Below are 24,285 nucleotides of genomic sequence, written 5' to 3'. Positions count from 1 at the left end.
CCCATCATACCATGTGCCACGGCATATCACATCGCTCTCCTATCTTTAAATCTCTCCCAGAACAGTGAAATTAATGTGCAGTCTAGCTTCTGACTTGTTGCTCAATCTATTTCAGTCTCCCAGGAGTTGCTTAATGGTTAAATTCAGCATTTAAGAAGTCCAGGTTTTTCCTGCTCCCTATCTAGGTTGTGCCATTCCCCAGGCAATTGGGTAGGCAACCTTTATCAGGGCTTCTTTGATCAGAATTGCTCGAGAGACAGAGAGTAACACTTCTCTCCAAATGTTGTGTACTACTTCTCTTCTGTGATACAGATTAATTAAATTGCAGATGCAAATCTGTTTCCTACCAGTTGGAACATTAATGGAGCACTGCCCTTCTTGTTCTCTGGCAGAGCAAATTAAAACCAGAGTTTGCAGGGGAAGAGCAGAATTCATATAACTGCGGCCCTTTGTTCTTGTGTGGTAATGTCAGAGTGCAGCTTGGGACAACTGCTGAAGTAAATACAGTTGTCACATGAACTTGATCCAGCTAGCTTATTGTAAACACAAACAGAAAATATTTGAGAAATTGTACTGTTACAAGCCTGAAACTCAGATTTCCCATATCCTGATGAATGTTGCAGCAATCAGAGTTCAACAATTGATGGTTGATTCTGTGTTTGAAGTTATCCAGCTGTGCTGCCTCAACTCTTCCGCCACCAAGAAATGTATTTTTAATTTGTTTGTGTGCGCCACTGGTTGTTCCAACATGGCATCTGCTCAAAAATAACACATTAAATTTTGATTAAATTGGAGCAACTCAGAGTGGCCCTTGGGAAATGAGTATTATGTTTTGAAGCCTGCTGATTAAATTAGTTGTATTATATTAAGCTGTTGCTGTCTGCTACCTTCTATTATGTATGTTGTGTTGTACTTTTTTTGCATTAAATACTGTTATGGGCTGATATACTTAAGACTTGATATGATAATTGTACCTAGTGTCTTGAACATTAGTCTAAATGATTTTTGTGTGTGAGAAGCTTTCTCTGTACCCAGTCAGATGTTTAATGATGGGCTAATGTAAAGTTCTTTTAGTCTTAGTCAATGCAGCATGAAAAACTGTAGTCTTCCAATTTCTTCCCATCCCGAGTTTGTGATTTCAGCTGTGCTGATGAGGGTAGGTGCCAAGCAGGAGCTAAGCACTTCACTGAAAGGGGGAGTAGAGGATTGGTGATACAAGCATCTCCTTCCCAGAGCGTGACATTGCTGGGTCCTGGAAACATGCCTGTCTGACCTTCTGCCAAGGAATAGTGTATTTTCTGATACGAAGGCTAGGAAGATTTGAAAAGTTGTGGCTTATCTAGATGATATTGGACTTTGTTTGGCAAACCCATGGTTTACTGTTGAATAGAATGTCAGTGTTTATAGTTTCTTGCTGCTGACTTCCCCCCCCCCCCCCCCCGAGATATCAGTTCAGTTTGCATCTGTAACATGATGTCTGCACATATGGATTCATACAACCATACTCTGCATCTTGAAAAGCTGGAGCAATAACATCTGTCATTTTATATTCCTATTTAACATTTTCAGCGTATGCAGTTATTTTTCTTAACGGTAGCTCCATATCTTCGGGCTGTGGCAAGAGAGCAGACCAGTGGGATAGGATTTGTTATACTCTAGCAAAGAGCATATACAGACATGGTGGGCCAAATAGTCTCCTATGCTGTAAACTTCAATGATTCTAACTCTGATAGTATACAGGATGAGTTAGGTCTGTTTTTGAAGAGGAATAGGGTTCATGGGATGTGCAGGAGAAGCATTTGGAAAAGAACATTTTTGTTTGAGAGTTAGTAGGCGTCAGAAGAACTGTGCTTTTGTTTATTATAATGGTGATATAAATTCAAATCAGGTGATGTATATTAGTGCAATATGGTACATATTTATATACCTCCATTATTATCATAGGCAGTCCCTTGGAATTAAGGAAGACTTGCTTCCACTCTTAACATGAGTTCTTAGGTGGCTGAACAGTCCAATACGAGAACGACAGACTCTGTCACAGGTGGAACAGATAGTCGTCTAGGGAAGGGGTGGGTGGGACTGGTTTGCCGCACGCTCATTCCGCTGCCTGAGCTTGTTTTCTGCATGCTCTCGTGCTCTTGGTGATGAGACTCTCGGTGCTCAGCGCCCTCCCGGATGCACTTCCTCCACTTAGGGCGATCACTGGCCAGGGACTCCCAGGCATCAGTGGGGATGTTGCACTTTATCAGGGAGGCTTTGAGAGTGTCCCTGTAATGTTTCCTCTGCCCACCTTTGGCTCGTTTGCCGTGAAGGAGTTCCGAGTAGAGCGCTTGCTTTGGGAGTCTTGTGTCAGGCATGCGAACAATGTGGCCTGCCCAGCGGAGCTGATCGAGTGTGGTCAGTGCTTCAATGCTTGGGGATGTTGGCCTGGCCGAGGACGCTGATGTTGGTGCGTCTGTCCTCCCAGGGGATTTGTAGGATCTTGCAGAGACATCGTTGGTGGTATCTCTCCAGCGACTTGAGGTGTCTATTGTACATGGTCCATGTCTCTGAGCCATACAGGAGGGCGGGTATTACTACAGCCCTATAGACCATGAGGGTGGCAGTTTTGAGGGACTGGTCTTCAAATACTCTTTTCCTCAGGCGGCCGAAGGCTGCACTGGCATACTGGAGGCGGTGTTGAATCTTGTCATCAGTGCCTGCTCTTGTTGATAAGAGGCTCCCGAGGTATGGGAAATGATCCACGTTGTCCAGGGCTGTGCCTGGAGTTCAGCCTCTATCTGCGCAGACACCGGCGTCGTCCGCGTACTGTAGCTCGACGACAGAGGTTGGGGTGGTCTTGGACCTGGCCTGGAGACGGCGAAGATTGAACAGGCTCCCACTGGTTCTGTAGTTTAGTTCCACTCCAGTGGGGAGCTTGTCAACTGTGATTCTGATGACATAATAGTATTAATATTCATCACAAAGAGAATTTTCCATTTGGTCAGTTAGAATCATAGAAATCTATAGCACAGAAGAAGGCCATTCGGTCCATCGTGTCTGTGCCGGCCGAAAAAAAGCTTCCAGGCTAAACCCACTTTCCAGCTCTTGGTCCGTAACCCTGTAGGTTGCAGCACCTCAAGTGCACATCCAAGCACTTTTTAAATGCAATGAGGGTTTCTGCCTCTTCCACCCTTTCAGGCAGTGAGTTCCAGACTCTCGGTGAAAAAAGTTCTCCAACTCCCCACTAATCCTTCTACCAATCACTTTAGATCTATGCCTCCTTATTATTGACACCTCTATTAAGGGAAATAGTCCTTCCTATTCACTCTATCTAACAAGGCATCTCATAATTTTATACACCTCAATCAAGTCTCTCCTCAGCCACCTCTGTTTAAAAGAAAACAACCACAGCCTATCTTTGTTATATGAAGAAAGGTTGAGCAGGTTGGACCTATATTCATTAGAGTTGAGAAGACTGAGAAGTGATCTTATTGAGACGTATAAGATTCTGAGGGGACTTGACAGGGTAGATGTAGAGAGGATGTTTCCTCTCATGGGGGAGTCTAGAACTAGGGGACAGAATCTCGGAATAAGGGGTCGCCCATTTAAAACAGAAATGAAGAAACATTTCTTCTGAGGATTGTGAATCTTTGGAATTCTCTACCCCCAGAGAGATGTGGAGGCTGGGTCATTGAATATATTTAAGGTGGAGATAGACAGATTTTTGAAGGATAAGAGAGTCAAGGGTTATGGGGAGTGGGCAGGGAAGTAGAGTTGAGGCCAAGATCAGATCAGCCATGGTATTGAATGGTGGAGCAGGCTTGAGAGGCCAGATGGCCTACTCCTGCTCCTATTTCCTATGTTCTTGTGTTCTATCCAATGTTTCTTCATAGCTAAAATTCTCCAATTTTAGTTGGACCGGATGAGAAAAGCAGCAGCTCGTGTAACCCGATGAATGTTGAAGCTTCTTCTGTGCTTGTAGTAATTTTTATTGAAACTTATAACTTAGGTTATTTTGTTTTGAACATAATAATTCCCATAATTTGCCTGTTGTATAAACCAATGACATATCTGAAACAGTGGAATAGTCAATTATTTCTGGGCACTTGGGAATTGCGTTGTTGTTTTTCTCACTTGTGTAATGAATTGAGTGAGCATTCTGCATACCATTAGAAGTCTAAACAAGAAATAGTTATTCTGCTTTTTGAATACAATCTGAATACATTGCAAATATAGTAACTGAATGTGCTATGTTGACAGTCAGTGGTGAGTAAACCTGGTATGTGGTATTGGACCTGGATGTCTAAAACATTAAGCATAATGAAAGCTGCCTTATCTAGATGGTGTCAACATGCTGAAAGCATTGGCTGTCATATAGCTGATGAAGAAACTGAGACTTAAGATGACAGCTACTGGACAGTGGTATACGAGGGCCAGGTAGGAGACTACCCACCCACATATCCACAGTTTGGTGGCTACTGTGAATGGGTTGTAGAGAAGCAAACCGGTGCAACTGATGCTCTGCATTTCCAATTGTTGGAATAACTATTCACTGGGATATGATGTGTGTCCATTCAGTGCCCAGGCAGATTGTAGCACTGCACGCACACATTTTATGGTGAGATCTGCTGCTCATCAAGCTGCTTATGAGTATCTCTGGTTACCTGCCGTCCATCTAGTGTGGGCTTTAACCTGCGCCTGTCAGTTGTCTAACAATCAATTAGTGACTATCCTCCTTTGTGGCCTCTTTGGAGTCTAGTTGGCCCCATGATGACCATGGTGATGCGTTTACAGATGTGTCTGACACTTGACTGTCAGAGACTGCGTGCAGTGGTCATGGGAAATGATTTCCAGTTAATTTATTATCAATATGTATAACAATGTAGACAATTTTGTCAGTTTGTAGATTCTTATTTTGTATTTTTTTCTTTGTATCCAATCATTATAGCAGATTGCCAAACTGAGGCAGCAGCTCCAGCGCAGTAAGCAAAGCAGTCGGCACAATAAGGAGAAGGACCGCCAGTCTCCGCTCCACGGCAATCACACTGCTATCAATCAGTCTCAGGTAAGCTGCTCTGGAAGATTAGATTTGTATAAAATCTTTTGAATCAATTACATTCCTCTTTCACTTAACGAGATGATATCTGTGCACCGTGTTTTCATCACAATGACATTTTCACAACAAATATGCTTTCTGATGTAAAATAAAAGCAATAAATGCTGTATATACACAGCAGGGTTTTCAGCAGCTTGGTGATGACTATGCTAATGTTTCAGGTGAGAGCCTTCACTAATTCTGGTTCCAACTAGAATCTCAAACCGATCTTTCAGACGCTGTGCATTTACAGCATTTTCTATTTTTGTTTTGGATTTGTAGTTTTTCTTTTTAATCTCTCTCCTCGTTTTCCTGGGTTGCGTTGTCACGGCTGATTGGCTTTTTTTGTTTGCCATTAATTTTGGTATAGATTATGCAATTTTAAAAATGAAGGTAACTTCAGGGTCAAGTAATGAGTGGTAAGTATTAACCCATAGATGTACCTCAAATGGTTTGGGTTTTTGAAAACCATTTGTTTTTGAAATTTACAGCACTGCTTCAAGGCTAACTACCCGAATACTATTTCCACATTAAAATGGACAAACTCCTTTGGCTTTCTTCTCTAGAGTTAAAAATGGTGCACTTTACCACCAAAGCTGCAACAAGGCAAACATGTGCCATTCATCTAGATAACAGCTGGCTGTGTCCCCCACCTTCTAAGTGGTCCTCCTAAAAGAACAAACATAGATATAAATACATATTAAACAAATCCACATTTGGGCTACTATTGCTAAAGAATATAAAGAAATGGCAGAAAGCTATTGAATAATGAAGCATGTGGGCTTTCGTTGGATTTTCTTTCTGCAAATTTATCTCTGAGTAGCAGCCTGCGTTGCATATTAATAGGATTTGATTGCGGGATTAGGAGAGCAAATTTTTGATGAAATATGCAAGTAGGTTATAATTCACGTGATGGACCAGTCTGTGTTTTAACGAGTATTTTATGCACGTAAACAACTTAAGCCTGCTGTCCTGGTTACTAAAGAACTGGAGAAAGATCAGGACTTTAGATTTAATCACTTTGCAATTTAATGGGAGTTACTGCGCTGGTGGATTTCACACTGCAGAATATCCAATTGCAGAATTTAGTAACCATTTCATTGCACCACAAAAGCAAAGTCTTGCCTTCTGAGCACTGAAATATTTTATCTATCAACTGCAAATATTTTTTCTATAAATTTGTATTGACTAAAATTCTGGGGATGCTCATCATCTGCTTTTTAAGTGGTCAGTAAATCAAGTGATGTTGGAAGAGATGTTCTATATGTTGCTCGTTATAGGTATTAAAAGAACTTTATAAGAACAAATATATCCAACCCTATGAATGTATAATTGAGTTCTTGCCAAGTGTTTGTGGTGGTTATCACACAAAATTAAATGACAACCTAGGTTATCGTTGAGGCATTAGGCTATCTAGTAAAATGTGCTCAGGTTGTCATATGCAGTCACTCAAAATGCACATAATTCAAATTGAATGCCCCTTTAAATCTTGTTTGAAGTCAATAACATTTAAAAAAAAATGTGTTCCAGACTGTGGTTGCCAGTCTATCTGATTGAATTTCACAGTAGAGCCCAATGCATGTTACCATGGAGTGGTGGTATATGGATTAATAATGGTCATTTCCCCACAGTGCTAGATCGTAGCCGCTCAGTGCTTCCACATAGAAAGAGAGTTATTCCCGTGCACATCTTTGTGGCTGGTTTTGGGGCTTATTACAAAGGCTGGATAGTGGCTACCCACCTCAGTCGGTGGTGTGTGTTGCATGGGGAGATCCACATTGTAAAATGGAAGAAACAAAGTTAAAAAGGGAGTATTAACTTCATCAAATCCAAGTCTATCTTAAACCACTTAAATAATCTAGCTGCTTGAATGAATCGTGATTGATTAAGGGTTAAAGAAAGATTGGGCAGGTGAGTGTTGCTCCATCTCTTAATGCTACTGTCAGATGAAAAATGTGAAGGCAGGTTACCACCAGCAATAATATTCAAAACAGCCAAGCTCTTGAAGTGACACTCTTAATTCATTGTACTTACACTCCTAAAGGCAGCCGAACACAATGTGGTGTATTCAGTATTGGGCTTCACATAGCTTTAATATTTGTACATCTCAATCATGACTAATGAGTAAAGATTAATTTGTGTAACTTCTGCCAGCACCTGGATTAAGGCCTCTGTTCTATTGAAATAGTAAAATATTTAATCAACCTCCTAGCAGTTTGTATTTTTTGTGCCTATAAAAGAAGGCAGCATTCTACTGAATGCCTTTACTATAAAAAGCACCAAGGGAGCTGAGTGACTGAGTTGGAAAACTCACATTTTACTTCTAGTACTTGTGTCTGAATTCAGCTCAGGAAGGCATAGAACTAGATGAACATTTTTCCCTCCCTTTTCATGCTTTAACGGTCCCACATGACATGAATTAAGCTAATGTTAACTGCAGCACAAAATTGTACCAAATGGCTGGTTATGGGAAGATGGCAGATATGGTATAGAAATGTCAAACTTCTGCAGTAATGGGACCTTTGTGCATGTGGCTGTGGTATACCTGTGTGGGAGTGCTTGATGCTGACTGGGTGTAAAAACAGCAACATTTCCTAATTTCCCAGCACTGATATTCGTAACTTTTTTTCTTTCATTTTTCTTTTTATAATTTATTGTTTACAAGAAAAGCTGATTTCTAAACCTTATTAATGTAAATTCATGGATATGTTTTCATAACCTTAACTGCCTCAGTGAAGAATGGTTTCCAACTGCACATAGAAATTTAGCCCTAATGTACTGAGGAGACCTTGCGTTTTGGGAGCAACTATTCAACATCGGAAAAATCAGTTCAATCTCCCTGAATCTAGCAGTTCCCACTTAGAGTGCATATGCGGTCACCAGAATAAATCTGGCTTTGGTTACACAAACATCGCCTCGAGGTTTTGGAAATTAACCAACTCAGAAGAGTTATAGCACATGATAGAATATTTTAAAATGACTAATTCAGCCCAACTCAGTTATGTGTAAATGGATACAAATCTCCAGCAGATTCTAATGTAATAAAATCATCACCATGGTACACTTTCCTTGTGCCTTGCTTTATATAAGTATTGACTAAGCTTTTGTTCAGCTAAAATGCAGTTTTTCTTTTCTCAAGCAAAATTCTGCAATGTACCATTTCCAAGCACATTATGGAAACCCATGGTTTAGACTCCGCTACAGGATAGAAATGGTCATTCGGCCCATTTAATCTGTGCCACTCTATTTCTCCATGAGCCACCTTATCTAATCCCAGTCTTGCTCGCTCACTGTGTCCTTAAATATTTATTTTTTTCCAAGCAACTATCAAACTTATTTTAGAAAGGATTATGGTTTCTGCTTTACTGTTTCTTACAGGATAATTCCATATTCTCTGTAAATAATGTTATTCTAACCCCACCCTTCAATTTTTTAAAAAATCATATTAAATTTGTGCTCTCGTTACCGTCTTGGTAACCAATGGGAACATTCTATCTGTGGTTAAGTGGTGGCACTCTCACCTATGAGTCAGATGGTCTTGGGTTCAAGTCCCACCCCAGAGTACATAATCTAGGCTGGCACTTTAGCACAGTACTGAGGAGTGCTACACTGTTGCAGGCCTCAACTGTGTCCTCGGGTGGATGTAAAAGATCCCATTACATTTTTCGAAGAGGAGCAGGGGAGTTCTCCAGGTGTCCTGGACAATATTTATTCCTAAACTAACATTAAAATAGATTATCCCTGATCATTATCTCTGCTGTTGTTGGGACCTTGCTCTGCACAAATTGGCTTTTTCTTCAGCGTGATCCCACCATCAATCTTCCCCTCCCCTCCCCTCAGTATGCCGAAGGGACCGCTCCCTCCACGACACCCTGGGTCCATTCCGCAGTTCATCCCAGCACCCCTCCCCTTCCCACTGCACCTTTCCATGCAAGCGCAGGAGATGCAACACCTGCCCTTTTACCTACTCCTTCCGACTATCCAGGGCCCCAAATATTCCTTCCAGGTGAAAGTGTTTTACTTGTACTTTTTTCAACTTAGTATGCTGTACTCGCTGCTCACAATGTGGTTGTCTCTACATTGGGAAGACCAAATGCAGATCGGGTGACCGCTTTGCGGAGCACCTCCGTTCAGTCCGTAAGCGTGACCCCGAGCTTCCAGTTGCCTGTCATTTTAATTCCCCTGCTCCACTCCTGCTCCGACATTTCTGTCCTCTGCCTCCTACGCTGTTCCATTGAAGCTCAACGCAAGCTCAAGGAACAGCACCTCATCTTTCATTTAGGCACTTTACAGCCTTCTGGACTCAACATTGAGTTCAACAATTTTGGATAACCTCTGTCCATTTTTGGTTCCCTTTCTTTCTCCACCTCCCCCCCCCCCCACCACCACCTCCACTGATCTTACATATTTTTTCTTTATTTCCAAATGGCAGCTGGTCATTATTCTGCCATTCACACCCTATCTAGACTCACCTTTTTCTAACTTCAGCCATTAACATTTCAGTTTGGCCCATCATCCCTTTTGTGTCTCTAATCTCTCCTGCTTTCCACCTTATCACAGACCTTCCCTTTTGTTCTTCTCCTCCCCCTTTTAGTGGTCCTTAAGAACCTGTTCTTTTTGAACGTTTGCCAGTTCTGACGAAGGGTCATCGACCTGAAATGTTAACTCTGTTTTTCTCTCCACAGAAGCTGTCTGACCCACTGAGATTTGCAGCATTTTCTGTTTTTATTTCAGGTTCCAGTTTTTTGCTTTTGTGTTGGCTGTTTCCTACTTTACAATAGTGATACCAGTTCCATAGTACTTCCCAAGGTGTTTCACAACCAATGATGTCCTGAGATTGTGAAAGGCACTGCATTTTATCATTTGCAGTTCTTTCCTTTTCTTTGCACTTTATAACCGTTCAGAAACTTAAAGACCTTTATCAAGTTACCCCTTAAACTTCTCAGCTCTGCTGATAAAAACACTAACATCTCAAATTCCTCTTTAACTGTAGCCCCTTAGTACTCAAGAGTGACGGTCTTCGTGCAGAAACTGGTATAAGAATGTAAAGTATGGAATAAGAAGAAAACAAAGTCTCATGGCGACCATTCCTTTCACAAGACTGTACCATTTGCAACATCTTTACTCCACCTAATTCAATTCACTGAGAAGTGAATAACCATGGGTAAAGCCTTCCAAGATAAAACTCTTTGAAATTTCTGCATGACCATCAAAGATTGAAATCCTGAAGCTTTTGTTCAAACCTGCAATCAACACAATTTAAACCTGATTAGTTGCATTCCACAGATTACATTTCCATTGCCCTGCCACAACAAGAAACCTACATATCTTCAATGGCGAAAAAGATTCAATCATGTTTTCAAGACTGAAGGTGATTTTAAAAACTGTAATTTTCTAATTATTGTGGTTCTTTGTGGCTTATGTTCCAGTTGTTTATAAAGTGTACATGCATAAGGAGAATCATGGATTTATATAGTGCTGAATCTTATTTGTTTCAACAATTTTAAAGAACAATATAGTATTGCAGGGTAGATATTAGTTGAACCAATATTAATTATCCATATTTGTGTAATGCAGCAAAGTATAAAAAAATAAAAATACACTTTGCAAATTATACAAAAGGGGTTTAAAAAAAATGATAGCCTACAGTACATTGGATGGCATCTACATGCCTCAGCTTGCCCCTACAATCCTCATCAAGTTGAAGTGTTCCATACTTAAGTAAATAGGATGTGTTCATTGCAGGTTACCAGAGGGTGAAGACAAACTATTGAATAGCTGTTACCATCTGAACGAATGTGTGCTTGCTTCACAACAAATCACTGTTGGCTAACAACCGGAGAATAATCTATCTTTCTGACAAGTCTTGTGAATTACGTGATTTTTTTTTTTTTAATTTAAAGGTGTAGAAAACTGGAGTGAGTCTTAAAATTAAAGAGATCAGAAGAATGGAGCTGGTGTATTGTACACAATTCTATGCATCCCATTATAGGAAGGATATTGGAGCCATGGAAAGGTTCGATGAAGATCCACTAGAATAAATCATAGAAATTTACAGCACGGAAGGAGGCCATTTCGGCCCATCATGTCCGCGCCGGCTGATCAAGAGCTTTCCAGCCTAATCCCACTTTCCAGCTCTTGGTCCGTAGCCCTGTAGGTTACGGCACTTAATGTGCGCATCCAAGTACTTTTTAACTGTAGTGAGCATTTCTGCCCTTCCCAGCCTTTCAGGCAGTGAGTTCCAGACTCCCACCACCCTCTGGGTGAAGAGATTTCTCCTCAAATCCCCTCTAAACCTCCTACCAATTACTTTAAATCTTTGACCCCTCTGCTAAGGGAAATAGGTCCGTCCTGTCCACTCTACCGAGGCCCTTCATAATTTTATACACCTCGATAAGGTCTCTCCTCAGCCTCCTCTGTTCCAAAGAAAACAAACCCAGCCTATCCAATCTTTCCTCATAGCTAAAATTCTCCAGTCCAGGCAACAAGTCAATATGGGTAGAGCTACGAAATACCGAAGGGCAGAAAATGCTAGTGGGAGTTGTGTACAGACCACCAAACACTAGTAGTGAGGTTGGGGACAGCATCAAACAAGAAATTAGGGATGCGTGCAATAAAGGTACAGCAGTTATCATCAGCAACTTTAATCCACATATAGATTAGGCTAACCAAACTGGTAGCAATGCGGTGGAGGAGGATTTTCTGGAGTGTATAAAGGATGGTTTTCTAGACCAATATGTCGAGGAACCAACTAGAGGGCTGGCCATCCTAGACAGGGTGATGTGTAATGAGAAAGGACTAATTAGCAATTTTGTTGTGCGAGGCCCCTTGGGGAAGAGTGACCATAATATGGTAGAATTCTTTATTAAGATGGAGAGTGACACAGTTAATTCAGAGACTAGGGTCCTGAACTTAAGGAAAGGTAACTTGGATGGTATGAGATGTGAATTGGCTAGAATAGACTGGCGAATGATACTTAAAAGGTTGACGGTGGATAGGCAATGGCAAACATTTAAAGATCACATGGATGAACTTCAACAATTGTACATCCCTGTCTGGAGTCAAAATTAAACGGTGGCTCAATCATGGCTAACAAGGGAAATTAGGGATAGTGTTAAATCCAAGGAAGAGGCATATAAATTGGCCAGAAAAAGCAGCAAACCTAAAAACTAGGAGACTTTTATAATTCAGCAGAGGAGGACAAAGGGTTTAATTAGGAGGGGAAAATAGAGTATGAGAGGAAACCTGCTGGGAACATAAAAACTGACTGCAAAAGTTTCTATAGATATGTGAAGAGAAAACGATTATTGAAGACAAACATAGGTCCCTTGCAGTCAGATTCAGGTGAATTTATAATGAGGAACAAAGAAATGGCAGACCAGTTGAACAAATACTTTGGTTCTGTCTTCATGAAGGAAGACACAAATAATCTTCCGGAAATACTAGGGGACCGAGGGTCTAGTGAGAAAGAGGAACTGAAGGAAATCCTTATTAGGTGGGAAATTGTGTTAGGGATTGAAGGCCGATAAATCCCCGGGGCCTGATAGTCTGCATCCCAGAGTACTTAAGGAAGTGGCCCTAGAAATAGTGGATGCATTGGTGATCATTTTCCAACAGTCTATCGACTCTGGATCAGTTCCTATGGACTGGAGGGTAGCTAATGTAACACCACTTTTTAAGAAAGGAGGGAGAGAGAAAATGGGTAATTATAGACCGGTTAGCCTGACATCAGTAGTGGGGAAAATGTTGGAATCAATTATTAAAGATGAAATAGCAGCATATTTGGAAAGCAGTGACAGAATCGGTCCAACATGGATTTATGAAAGGGAAATCATGCTTGACAAATCGATATGAATTTTTTGAGGATGTAACTGGTAGAGTAGACAAGGGAGAACCAGTGGATGTGGTGTATTTAGACTTTCAAAAGGCTTTTGACAAGATCCCACACGCGATTGGTGTGCAAAATTAAAGCACATGGTATTGGGGGTAATGTACTGACGTGGATAGAGTGTAATATCTCCCAAGTTTGCAGATGTTCACCGCCTGATGTACCTGCATGCCAACTTTCAATGACTGATGTACCATGACACCCAGGTCTCATTGCACCTCCCCTTTTACTAATCTGTCACCATTCAGATAATCTGCCTTCCTGTTTTTGCCACCAAAGTGGATAAACTCACATTTATCTACATTATACTGCATCTGCCATGCATTTGCCCACTCACCTAACCTGTCCAAGTCACCCTGCAGCCTCTTGGCTCACACTGCCACCCAGCTTAGTGTCGTCTGCAAACTTGGAGATATTACATTCAATTCCTTCGTCCAAATCATTAATGTATATTGTAAATAGCTGGGTCCCAGCACTGAACCTTGCGGTATCCCACTAGTCACTGCCTACCATTCTGAAAAAGACCCGTTTATTTCTACTCTTTGCTTCCTGTCTGCCAACCAGTTCTCTATCCACGTCAATACATTACCCCTAATACCATGTGCTTTAATTTTGCACACTAATCTCTTGTGTGGGACCTTGTCAAAAGCCTTTTGAAAGTCCAAATACACCACATCCACTGGTTCTCGCTTGTCCACTCTACTATACATCCTCAAAAAATTCTAGAAGATTTGTCAAGCATGATTTCCCTTTCATAAATCCATTCATAAATACTGGAAGCGTGGAGATGAGAGGATTGCATCTCTCAAACTGCCACCAGTATGGAGAAGCCATGGTAGTAATGTGCACAAGCAGGCACTGGTTGTATGGATGGTCATATTGTCTTCCAGTTTGAAAATGAATGGCAGTATTGGTGGAAGGTACTAGAGAAGGCTGTCTGTGTGATAACATTTCTCTGAACAAGGTCTTTCATTGCGAGGCAGAGATGATGTCGTTGGGTTTCCAAATAATGGTAATTATCTGGGTGTGTTGGAGATTCTCGCAAGCTATGATGCATTTCTTGCTGAACATGTAAAGAGGTTTGCCAACAAAGGCAAGGGGCATACTTCATACTTGTCTTCCACCACTTGTGAAGAACTGATTCGTCTGATGGGTGGCAAAGTACTTGAGACGATTATCCAGGAATTGAAATCAGCGAAGTTCTATTCAATATCTGTTGATTCAACGCCAGATGTCACACATTCAGATCAGCTGAATTGTCGTCCATTATGTTCTACCAACTGAGGAAAGATTCCTAAAGTTCTTGCCGATAATCGGTCATACTGGACAAGAAATAGCAGAAATAACACTGGCCTTCCTGGATGGGAACGGGATCGACATACAAAATTGTCAAGGACAATCTTATAATGCTTCAAATATAAGTGGAAAATACATTGGTGTCCAAACTATCATCAAAGAGCAATGCCCAAATGCGATGTTTATAACATGTACAGCGCAGTCACTCAACCTTGTGGGGAAAAACAGTGCCGAATGCAGCCCAGTGATCGTCAGATTTTTTGATATTGTACAAAAGTTATACACTGTTCTCTCTGCATCGACGTATCGCTGGCGACTGCTTTATGAAAAACTAAAGCCTTTAGGACTGTCTGTCATCAAACAGCTTTCTGTTACTCGATGGTCAGCAAGGTATAAAGCAGTGTCAGCACTGCTCAAAGGTTACACTCCCATATGAGAAGTGTTGGAATGTCTGGCAACTGACGTGGAACAGAAAGTTGAATGCCGAAATGAAGCTCAGTTGATCCTTGACAAACTGGGCGAACTGGATTCAGCTATTCTCATTGTTATTTGGAACACTGTCTTGAAGCGCTTTCACCTGACCAATCTCTCATTTCAAGAGACCGGCTTGAATCTGAATGTCATGGTGTCCTTACTCGAGTCCCATAGCGATTTTTATCAAGACCCAGCGGGCAGCGTTTGAGGACTTTGAAGGCTTGGGGATTAAATTGTGTGGCCACAACGAGTACAATTCAGCTCAGAGGCGTGTCCAGGTACGCAACCGTCGCTATGGTGATGGAGATGCTGAAAACACTGTGCTGACACCCAAGGAGAAATTCAAAACTGAAGTGTTCCTTGTCATCATTGATCAACTAATCAGTACCTTGAAACGCCGTCTTGAAGCATACAAGGAAATCAACTAAGTTTGGATTCCTGTCCAAGCTAGCCACTCTCTCGACTCATGAGATCAAGCAAGTCGCAACAAATCTTGCCCGCTCCTATCGCAAAGATCTGGAATCTATGATTGAAAGTGAATTCATCCAGTTTTCTAGCTTGGTGGCATCCTCAACAGAGCTTGTGTCAAACAAACTAAGTCAGCAGAGCTGAGAATGTATCAATTCCTCCATGCACACCCCCTCGCCCAAACCTTTTCTAACACTGAAATAACTCAATCATGACCATCAGAAACAAAGTACTGAGAGGACTTGACTTTGCGAAAATCATTGACGAGTTTAGCCGACAAAAATCTAGGAAAAGACCAATGTAATGTTATACTTGTAGTTACCTCTGTCGAGGAAATGGAATGTAAATGACAAATGATGGTCTTCCAAAAAAATTGCGCTGTCTTGTTCTAAATTGTCATTGTCAATTTAGTTTCAAAATGTAAGGATTTAAAAAAAATTGTTTACTGTTTATACAGGGTTTCATCAAGGTATCTGTTTGATTGTTTGGAAACATCATAAGATATTAAATGAGTGTCGTCATAGTATCAATGAGAACATAACCTGAGATATAGACCTGACCTTGACCTGATGCACACTCAGTATAGTGCCCTGTGACTTAGTTCACTAATGTAATTTACTGCTGATGTGAATGCGAGTCGGGGGGCCCCTGGCTGGGGTACTGCTCAGAGCCCGAGGCACCTTTAATCCGTCCCTGGCTACTCCAGATTGAACAAGGCTTAACTTTTTCATCTGTCTTTAGAGCGAGATTAATGGGTAATTAGTTTAAATTCACGCCTAACAATGATTTCTATGCAGATTCCATCGGCAAAGACTGCAAAAGCACACCCTGTGGAGGAGCTGGGTATCTTTGACAGCAACTTCCGGATTTCTGCGTTTCACTGCGCATGTGCGGACGGCAGTAATTGTTGTCAGTTTTACCCAGTAATAGCAGCAAACAGTGACAGTGTCATCCTTAATACTACTGCAAATTCTGGTCCATAAAAAGGAACAAATGCTGTATTTAATGAAGAAAAGCTTAAAAATTAGATTTTTTTTAACTGGAGACAAAAGGATAATGGAGGCGGGGAGGGAACCGAGAGATTTACAAAATTATGAAAAGTTTTGAGGATAGCTTTTACTAGTTGATGAATCAGTAACAATTGGGTACAGATTGAGGATTATCACTAAAAAAAACTAAAGCAGAAGTTAGGAAAAAAATTACAAAAGGTTATAAGAAAACAAATTGCTTCACCATTAGTGGCTATGGAGACAGAGGCTATAAGCATAATTTAAAAGAGAACCGGATATGTATTTGAAAAGAAGATTTGGAATTACACCCAGCTCTATGCTGCCACCACCTCACTCAATGCCTTTAGAGCCTCTTTGTTGTCAAGCTAGTTGTCTGGCATCCAGTCTTGGATGAGCCACAATTTCCTCCCAATAAACATTTGGAAGACTGCAGGCATTGTCCTTGGCCTCCATCACAACCTCTGTACCCTTATCACTGATTCAATCCCCGTTCTAACCTTGGTGTCCGATTCAACCCCATATCCTCTCCACCTCCAAGACCTCCTACTTTGAACTCTGTGTAATATTGCCCACCTCAACCATTCTGTCCCTGATGCCCTCATCCATGCCTTTGTCATCTTTAGACTTGACTATTCCAATGCTCTCCTGGCTTACCTCCCATCCTCCAACTTCTGTAAACTTAAGCTCATCCAAAACTCTTCTGCCTGTATCCTATCCTACACCAGATCCTGCTCACCCATCATCCTGTCCTTGCTGATCTGCATTGGCTCCTAGTCTCACAACATCTCAATTAAAATCCTCACCATTGTGTTTTAATCCCTTCATGGCTCATGCTTCCTATCTCTATAAACCTCTACTCCCCAAACTCTCTGTTAAGATTTTGATGGGTTGTGCATTCCCCTCTTTGCCCCAGCATTGGTAGACATTTCGTCAGCCAGTTATCTAATCTCTACACTCTAGAATTCCTTTCCAAAACCCCTTTGTCTCTCCACTTCCCTTTCCTCCTTTATGATCCTCCTTCAAATCCACCTCTTTGACCAAGCTTTTGGTCACCACTCCTAATTTTTCTTTCTTTGGCCTGGAATTAATTTCTTTGGTTGCAGCTTGGTGATGCGTCTTGGGGTATTTTTCTATGCTAAAATTTATATAAATGCAAGTTGTTCCAGTGGATAATTCCAGTTGAAGAGCTAGCAGCAACACAGAGCCAATTGCCACCTTTCTGTGCTGTAATGATTTTATAAATAAATGTACATTCCCCAGGATGTGGACAGCTCTCTGGCCCTTTCAGTTTCCAGTGGTGGGTTGGCGGTCTTAGTCATGGGGCACTGTAGTTGGCAACAGCATTCCTTGGCGAGTGAGAAATAAAGGCTTTGTCTTGATTATAAGGCATGTGAATTATTCTTGCTCAGAAACTGGCATTTTGCTGTGGTCCTTGACAAGCAAACAATGTTGCACATAAATGCCTGGGATATGTAATGCCATACTGTGCCTCACCAAGGGTTAAGGACACAGTCACGCTCAAATGTAGTTTCTTTCTCCCCAACCCCATTCCCTCAATGAAAAAGCTTGCCAACATAACTGTCTAGGCTCATGTGTGAAGAATGTCCATTTGAGCGAGATACTGGAGGGAATGTGCAGTGGTGGAATGAGACCCTGTGGGCATTGGCTACTTTTTCCTTTATCTTTATCTTCTTTATCTCTTCCTTTAGCACCTATAAATTACTTTTTCTTTTAACACCATGTTGTGCTCACTTGTACATTCTTGTACTTTTAGCCTCATAAGTACTTTAATATCTTGGCTTATTTCAACTAAAAGATCACTTCAGGCAGTCTGACCAATTACTTTCATAAAGGTTAGTATGGAAATATAAGTTGCAAAGAAATCTAACTTGTAGTTTTCAAAATAAGTGTTATCTTTTGGGATTCTTCATATTTTTACTTGGTTACAAATTAGTTTGTCATATATTGCTGTTGATATAGCTATTAATGATTTAAGCATCCAATAATATTTTATGAAAGCAGAAGTCAATGCCCTGATTATTTTACCACTTCATTCATCACTGCATTTGGGGTTCAAGTGGTCACTCTAAAAGTTAAAATTTTCATATCACCAGAGCTGCTACAAATTTTCCTAAATTATTGAGGCCATGTGTATTGCAAACTTTTATTCCTGTCTTTTCCAACCTGAAGGTGAAAGAAATGACCAGGGTATAATCATATGAAGATAGATTTTCCGAATTCTCACCCACATCTAGGTAACGTGCTCCCAAGAACATGGATCAAAACATTACAGACACTCTACCTATGGATCTACATTTGGATGAAGCCAGGTACCTCACTACGGTTGAAGATGCAGAAGATCTACTATTTAATGTGAACAAAGAGAACAAAGAAGAAAATGACAATCTATACTAGTCAGATTCCATATCAATCTTTCTTTTGCCTCAAAGTATTGATTCATCATGCGGTATATTCCACGAACACCCACTGCTCTCTGAAAGATTTTCTGTGTAAGTGAGCCTGGACAATGAAATTTGACAACCTATATATGGTTGTGCAGGACAAAACATTGAGTCCTATCCTGTCTTGCTTGACATTCACACGTACTCCTTTCCAACAGTAGTTATTGCAAAATGATCAGAGGGTGGTTAGAATGTGAAATTCTCTGCCATGATCTTGTTACAGTCTTCATAAATTCTTTTCAAAGGAAATTAGATAGTTCTTTGAAACAGAGGAATATTAAGGGATACTGAAAGTGAGCAGACTCCTTGAGAAAACATTGGTGTAGATTTGGTGGGTCAAATGAGCTGTAACATTCTATAAATACTCAGGAAAAAGCAGTACACTTTTTTGTGACAGAAATTAAATATTTTTGGCCTGCCCCTTTAAATTCAATCCCAATACATGTGGAGTATAAAAGCCAGCAAGAGCTAAGTTCCATATCCCCACCTAAATGAATACAAATGTTGAGGTTTGATTGAGAGAGGAGTCAAGCTACTTAATTCCAATATAAACATGGCTGTTTGGTTCAGTTACCTGTACTGCTGAAAGCTCCTTTTTGAGGTGACTTGGTTATTTAAAAAGGAGCCCTCGCAATCGTTTCAGGGGTATTTAAAGTCAGTAGATTTTTTTTAAATTGGAGATTTGGTTGGAAATCTTCAATCAGGTCAGTGTGATTGATGCAGTGGTGAAAAATATAATAACATCACTATATATTAATTCGATATGAAGATTGTGGTTAGTTGTTACCCTTTCGAGGAGCTGAATAGTATTTCTACTGTAAATGTATTACTATCTTAGGTAGTCCCTCAGAGGATGACTTGCTTCCACACTAATAATGAGTTCTCAGGTGACTGAAAACTCCAGTGCAGGACTTACAGTCTCTGTCACAGGTGGAGCAGATGGTGGTTGAAGGAACGGGTGGGTGGGGTGCTTGAGTTGCCACGCACTCCTTCCACTGTCGACGCTTGGCTTCAGCTTGCTCTTGGCGAAGAGACTCGAGGTGTTCAGCGCCTTCCCGGATGCTTGTCCTCCATTTTGAGAGGTCTTGGGCCAGGGATTCCCAGGTGTTGGTGGAGATGTTGCACTTTTTCAAGGAGACTTTGAGGGTGTCCTTGAAGCATTTCATAACATAAGAAATAGGAGCAGGAGTAGGCCATTTGGCCCCTCGAGGCTGCTCTGCCATTCAATAAGATCATGGCTGATCTGATCATGGGCTCAACTCCACTTCCCTGCCTGCTCCCCATAACCCTTATCACTCAAAAATCTGTTTGTCTTTCCGCCTTAAATATATTCAATGACCCAGCCTCCACAGCTCTCTGGAGCAAAGAATTCCATAGATTTACAATCCTCAGAGAAAAAATTCCTCCTCATCTCAGTTTTAAATGGGCGACCCCTTATTCTTAAACGATGCCCCTTTGCCCCTCTCTGTCCACCTGGGGCTCGCTTGCTGAGAAATGCAGGAAACAGTACCAACCCTTGTACATGGCCGCCTTTGACCTCACAAAGGCCTTCGACACTGCCACCGTGAGGGATTATGGAGCGTACTCCTCAGATTCGGCTGCCCTCAAAAGTTTGTCATCAACCTCTGTCTGCTCCACGATGACATGCAAGCTGCGATCCTGACCAACGGATCCACCACAGACCCAGTCCACGTTCGGACCGGAGTCAAGCAAGGCTGTATCATCGCCCCAACGCTCTTCTCAATCTTCCTTGCTGCAATGCTCCATCTCGCCCTCAGCAAGCTCCTCGCTGGAGTGGAGCTAAATTACAGGACAAATGACAATCTGTTCAACATCCGCTGCCTCCAGGCCAGATCTAAGGTCGCCCCATCCTCCGTAATTGAATTACAGTATACAGACGATGCTTGCGTCTGCGAACACTGAGGCCGAACTCCAAGCCATTGTCGTATTACTATATTGATCAGTTTACTGATAAATTTCAAAAACAAGGTCTGATGTTGTGATGCTCTGTAGCTTTCGTAGACAGGTGAAAGATACTGTGGAGGTATAAGATCATTCTAGTAGCTGAAATAATTAACTGATGTTTTCTGTATGTTATCCTGGGCATATGAAGATACTCTTGGTCATCTGGTCATGTTGTGGCTCATCTATAAGAAGCTGAAAAGTTTAAAAGAAATAACACAAGACCCAAAACCATAAAGGTCTTATCCTTGAGTATTTGAACATACTACACGTGTATAAATTTATAAACTTCAAACATACCACTTAGCAGCTGGCTTTTTGATTGAGGCCATATTTCTAAGACTAGATGCCCAACGAGACATTTCCGTGCTTAACCGCAGCTCCAAGAACTCTGTTTCTCTTTGAAAGTAAATTAGAGTTGTATTTTTTCATAGAAATGCTTGATAAGGCCATTGCAGGACCTTCTGTTGTAGTTCTTTCAGATTCTAACGCAGTACACATGATTCAGCCTTCAAAATAGTTGATGGCTGATCTCATGGAAAAATACTATGGAAGTAATAATAGATTTTAAATTGCTTTTTAGGCTGTGGGAAATTATAGATATGTCAAAACTCATTTTATTTTTTTCAGAAAATTTTCCTGCGAGGAGTTATTTCCATGAATCCTTATCCCACCATTCCGTGCCACAATGAGTCATGGCCCCAATGTGCTGAGCATCATACTGCAACTTTAATTTTAGTAAAATATATTTCTCTCTTTAAAAATCTTGGTAGAATTTTGAAACTGATCAGAAATTCTTATAGCATCCTGGAAGCTGCATATTAAATCCAGGAAGAGTTGACCAAGAAACAGTGTTTTATGCTAATTCATTGATATGACTATCACCAAAAAGTTGAACACTAGATTGATTGTCTGGGATTGATTCCAGGAGCCTCATTCCCTCTATCCTCTTGTTTCTCTCTAACTGGTACCTGGGTAATCGGATGCAAACCCGCATTGTGCCATAATCTTGGTGTTCATAATGTTGGATAAAAATAAAAGTAATATATTTAACAATATGATTGCTTCTTTGGATGGAAAGTCAGTGAATCCTAGTTGGTTCTTGTGCATCAGCTAGAGCTTTGTTAGACTTCAATTACCAGAACATTTGGAATAGGTCGCCTGTTGACTTAAAGCTGAGGTTTTCAAACTTGATATATGCTGACTTCCTACTAATATTGCTGCACTCCGACTCCTGTGGCCTAACTTCTCAAAGATGGTATTAGCAACCCAAAGGAAAATCACACCATCATTGCAGAAAATTGAATTTAAAATAATTAATACACAGCAAGAGAAATAACGTGCTAATAAGTCAATAAATACAGAAATTTGATGACCTTGCAGTTGTCTGTGTCTAACGTCCCAATTTGAAGACCTCTGACTTAACAAAAGGAAAAAAAATAAGCAGAATGAGATTAAAAGACCAGGATAATGTCACTTACTTGGATTTTGTGCTACAACCACATATTTCTTGCATTCATAACGCTCTTTGCATAAAAACATCCAAATACGACACAGAACGGGGAGGTGGGCGCTGAACATAAAAAGGAATATTTTTAGCAAGTCAACAGCAAAAGCATGGTTGAAGAAATGTGTTTTTGGAGGCTTTTTAAGTTCTGGAGGGAGGTAACAAGGAAGGTAAGATAGCTAGCTTTGTGGTGTGAGCTTATTTCCTGCATAGGACCCTTCCTCTGTTTGATCGGTGGGAAAAGGTGTGGTATGTATCTTGTGTATCTTAACAATTCAACAAAACATTTGAAGGTTGCGAGCAGAGTGATTGTTTACATTTGATGGAAAAATGCTACTGTAGTCCTTCAAATGGTGATCACATTTTCCATCTGTTTCTTCAACATATGTGTAGTTGATGTTCCATTACTGCAGTCTGCTGTGCTTTGTGTCCTCAGAGGTGCCCAGTCACATACAGACATTCACTTTGGTCAGCAAGTACTTGAGCTATATAACATCATTTATAATGGCATCAGCTGTTCTGTTACTAAAAATTCTGTACAAAATTGTTTTGGGGTTTATTCCACGATTCAATACATTTCTCAAATTTTTGTTTTACAAGTAGACATTTTTTAAAGCTGACTGGGAAAAGTTAAGAATCTCACATTGCAAGTATTCTTTATTCACAAGCAATTAGCCTTAGGAGTATCTGACATGGAAAGCCAGGTCAACATTTTGGCTAAGACCCATTATCAGAACTGCAGTTACTTTTTTCTTTTCATCATATTTATTCCACTTTTATTGTCAATATTGAGCATTTGAAATGTATCTGAATGTTTTGGTATAAATAGCTGAAATCTGCATCTGAAGCACTGTAAAAGCTTAGTGCAGTTTTTTTCCACAGTATGATTTATGTTTTTAGCATGGAGATGACAATGTAATTTGACATTTACTGTTATGACGTAACTCTAGGGACCTAATTAAATGCTCAGAACAGTTGGTGAAAATGCCTGAAGTCAGTGTTGGTAATATTACAGATTCTTTGATGTGCGCTAAATTTCTAGTTTATTGCTAAGAACAGATTTTAAGTGGATTGCCTACATCAATACCATTATTGTATGCTTGATCACCGATACCTCCTGGTATCCTTGTTGGATGATATTATTACACTAATGGGAATAATCTAACATAATTCAAGGACATCCAAAGATGGTTATGTGTATATGCCATTGGAAATTAGAAATATTATGTTTTATATTGTACAGTACCATCACAATTCTGGGTAATGGTGATTTTTTTTTTTTTACTTTCAGTTGTATGCACTGTTTGCTATTGATTATTTTTCTCCTCCTTTCCTTCCTGTCTTACTTTTCCACACATTCTTTTAAATACACTTGCAACAGCTCTGGATTGACACAGCAGAGATGCAGCTGCCCTGCTCACAAACTTCTGCTTATGCAGCTTTTAAGCTTGGCCATTAGGTGTGTGGGAGAGACCTATGATAACATATGTACCGCCATTTAAAAGACAAATCTTCTGCTCAGTGATGCTCCTCTTTTCTCTCTCACCTGTGCCAGGTGTTACAGCCAAGATAGGGAATTCATCATTTGGGGAAATTCCCTGGTGTGAACCTCCAACCTTTAGGCACTGGTAGAGGCAGTCTGAGCATTTAGTGCCACAATTGTCTAGTATCTTCAGAATCTACTTAGTGCCACAATTGTCTAGTATCCTCAGAATGTACAAGTACTTTTATCAGTATTTGTCCACATGATGCTGGTACAGAAATATATTACATTTCACAAATGGTGCTGGACTCTGTCCCATTAATGTATTGTGTCTGATTTACATAACCTCAGCTTTATTTCTTGTTTGTAGAAATGCACCATTACTGTTGTGAATGCCAATGCTCGTATTCTTAAATCCTTTTCAAAATGTTTTTCTTCTTTGTAGGCCTCTGCAGCAAGATTCATTCCAGGTCCAGCATCAAACATTACAGTTTCGAAATCTGCAATTTCACGGGTCCAGAACAGTGTTGAAGGCATAAATCAAGAAATAGAAAGAATGTTTATTAAAGATAATGGAGAAAAGGAAGAACTATCAAGGGTATGTGCAGACTCAGCCTTTTATTGTAAGTGTATTTACATAGCAATGATGAATGCTGAT

General features: G+C 40.6%; 1 protein-coding gene across 2 annotated transcripts in view; it reads left to right on the top strand.

Moving 5' to 3' along the window:
* Positions 1 to 24,285, top strand: part of glcci1a (glucocorticoid induced 1a) — a 226,667-nt gene that overhangs the window by 156,222 nt on the left and 46,160 nt on the right. Inside the window, exons 4-5 of one of the 2 annotated variants that reach the window (XM_070881031.1) lie at positions 4,934 to 5,047; positions 24,073 to 24,225. In XM_070881031.1, the coding sequence (XP_070737132.1) occupies positions 4,934 to 5,047; positions 24,073 to 24,225 (267 nt within the window). Of the gene's footprint in view, positions 1 to 4,930; positions 5,048 to 24,072; positions 24,226 to 24,285 lie in introns of both variants that reach the window. The other variant, XM_070881030.1, reaches the window with a different exon arrangement.

This window comes from Pristiophorus japonicus, chromosome 5 (assembly GCF_044704955.1).
Source record: "Pristiophorus japonicus isolate sPriJap1 chromosome 5, sPriJap1.hap1, whole genome shotgun sequence".
Lineage (NCBI taxonomy): Eukaryota > Metazoa > Chordata > Chondrichthyes > Pristiophoridae > Pristiophorus > Pristiophorus japonicus.
The sequence above is the reverse complement of the archived record's forward strand: the minus strand, read 5'-3'. Positions and strand labels throughout refer to the sequence as shown.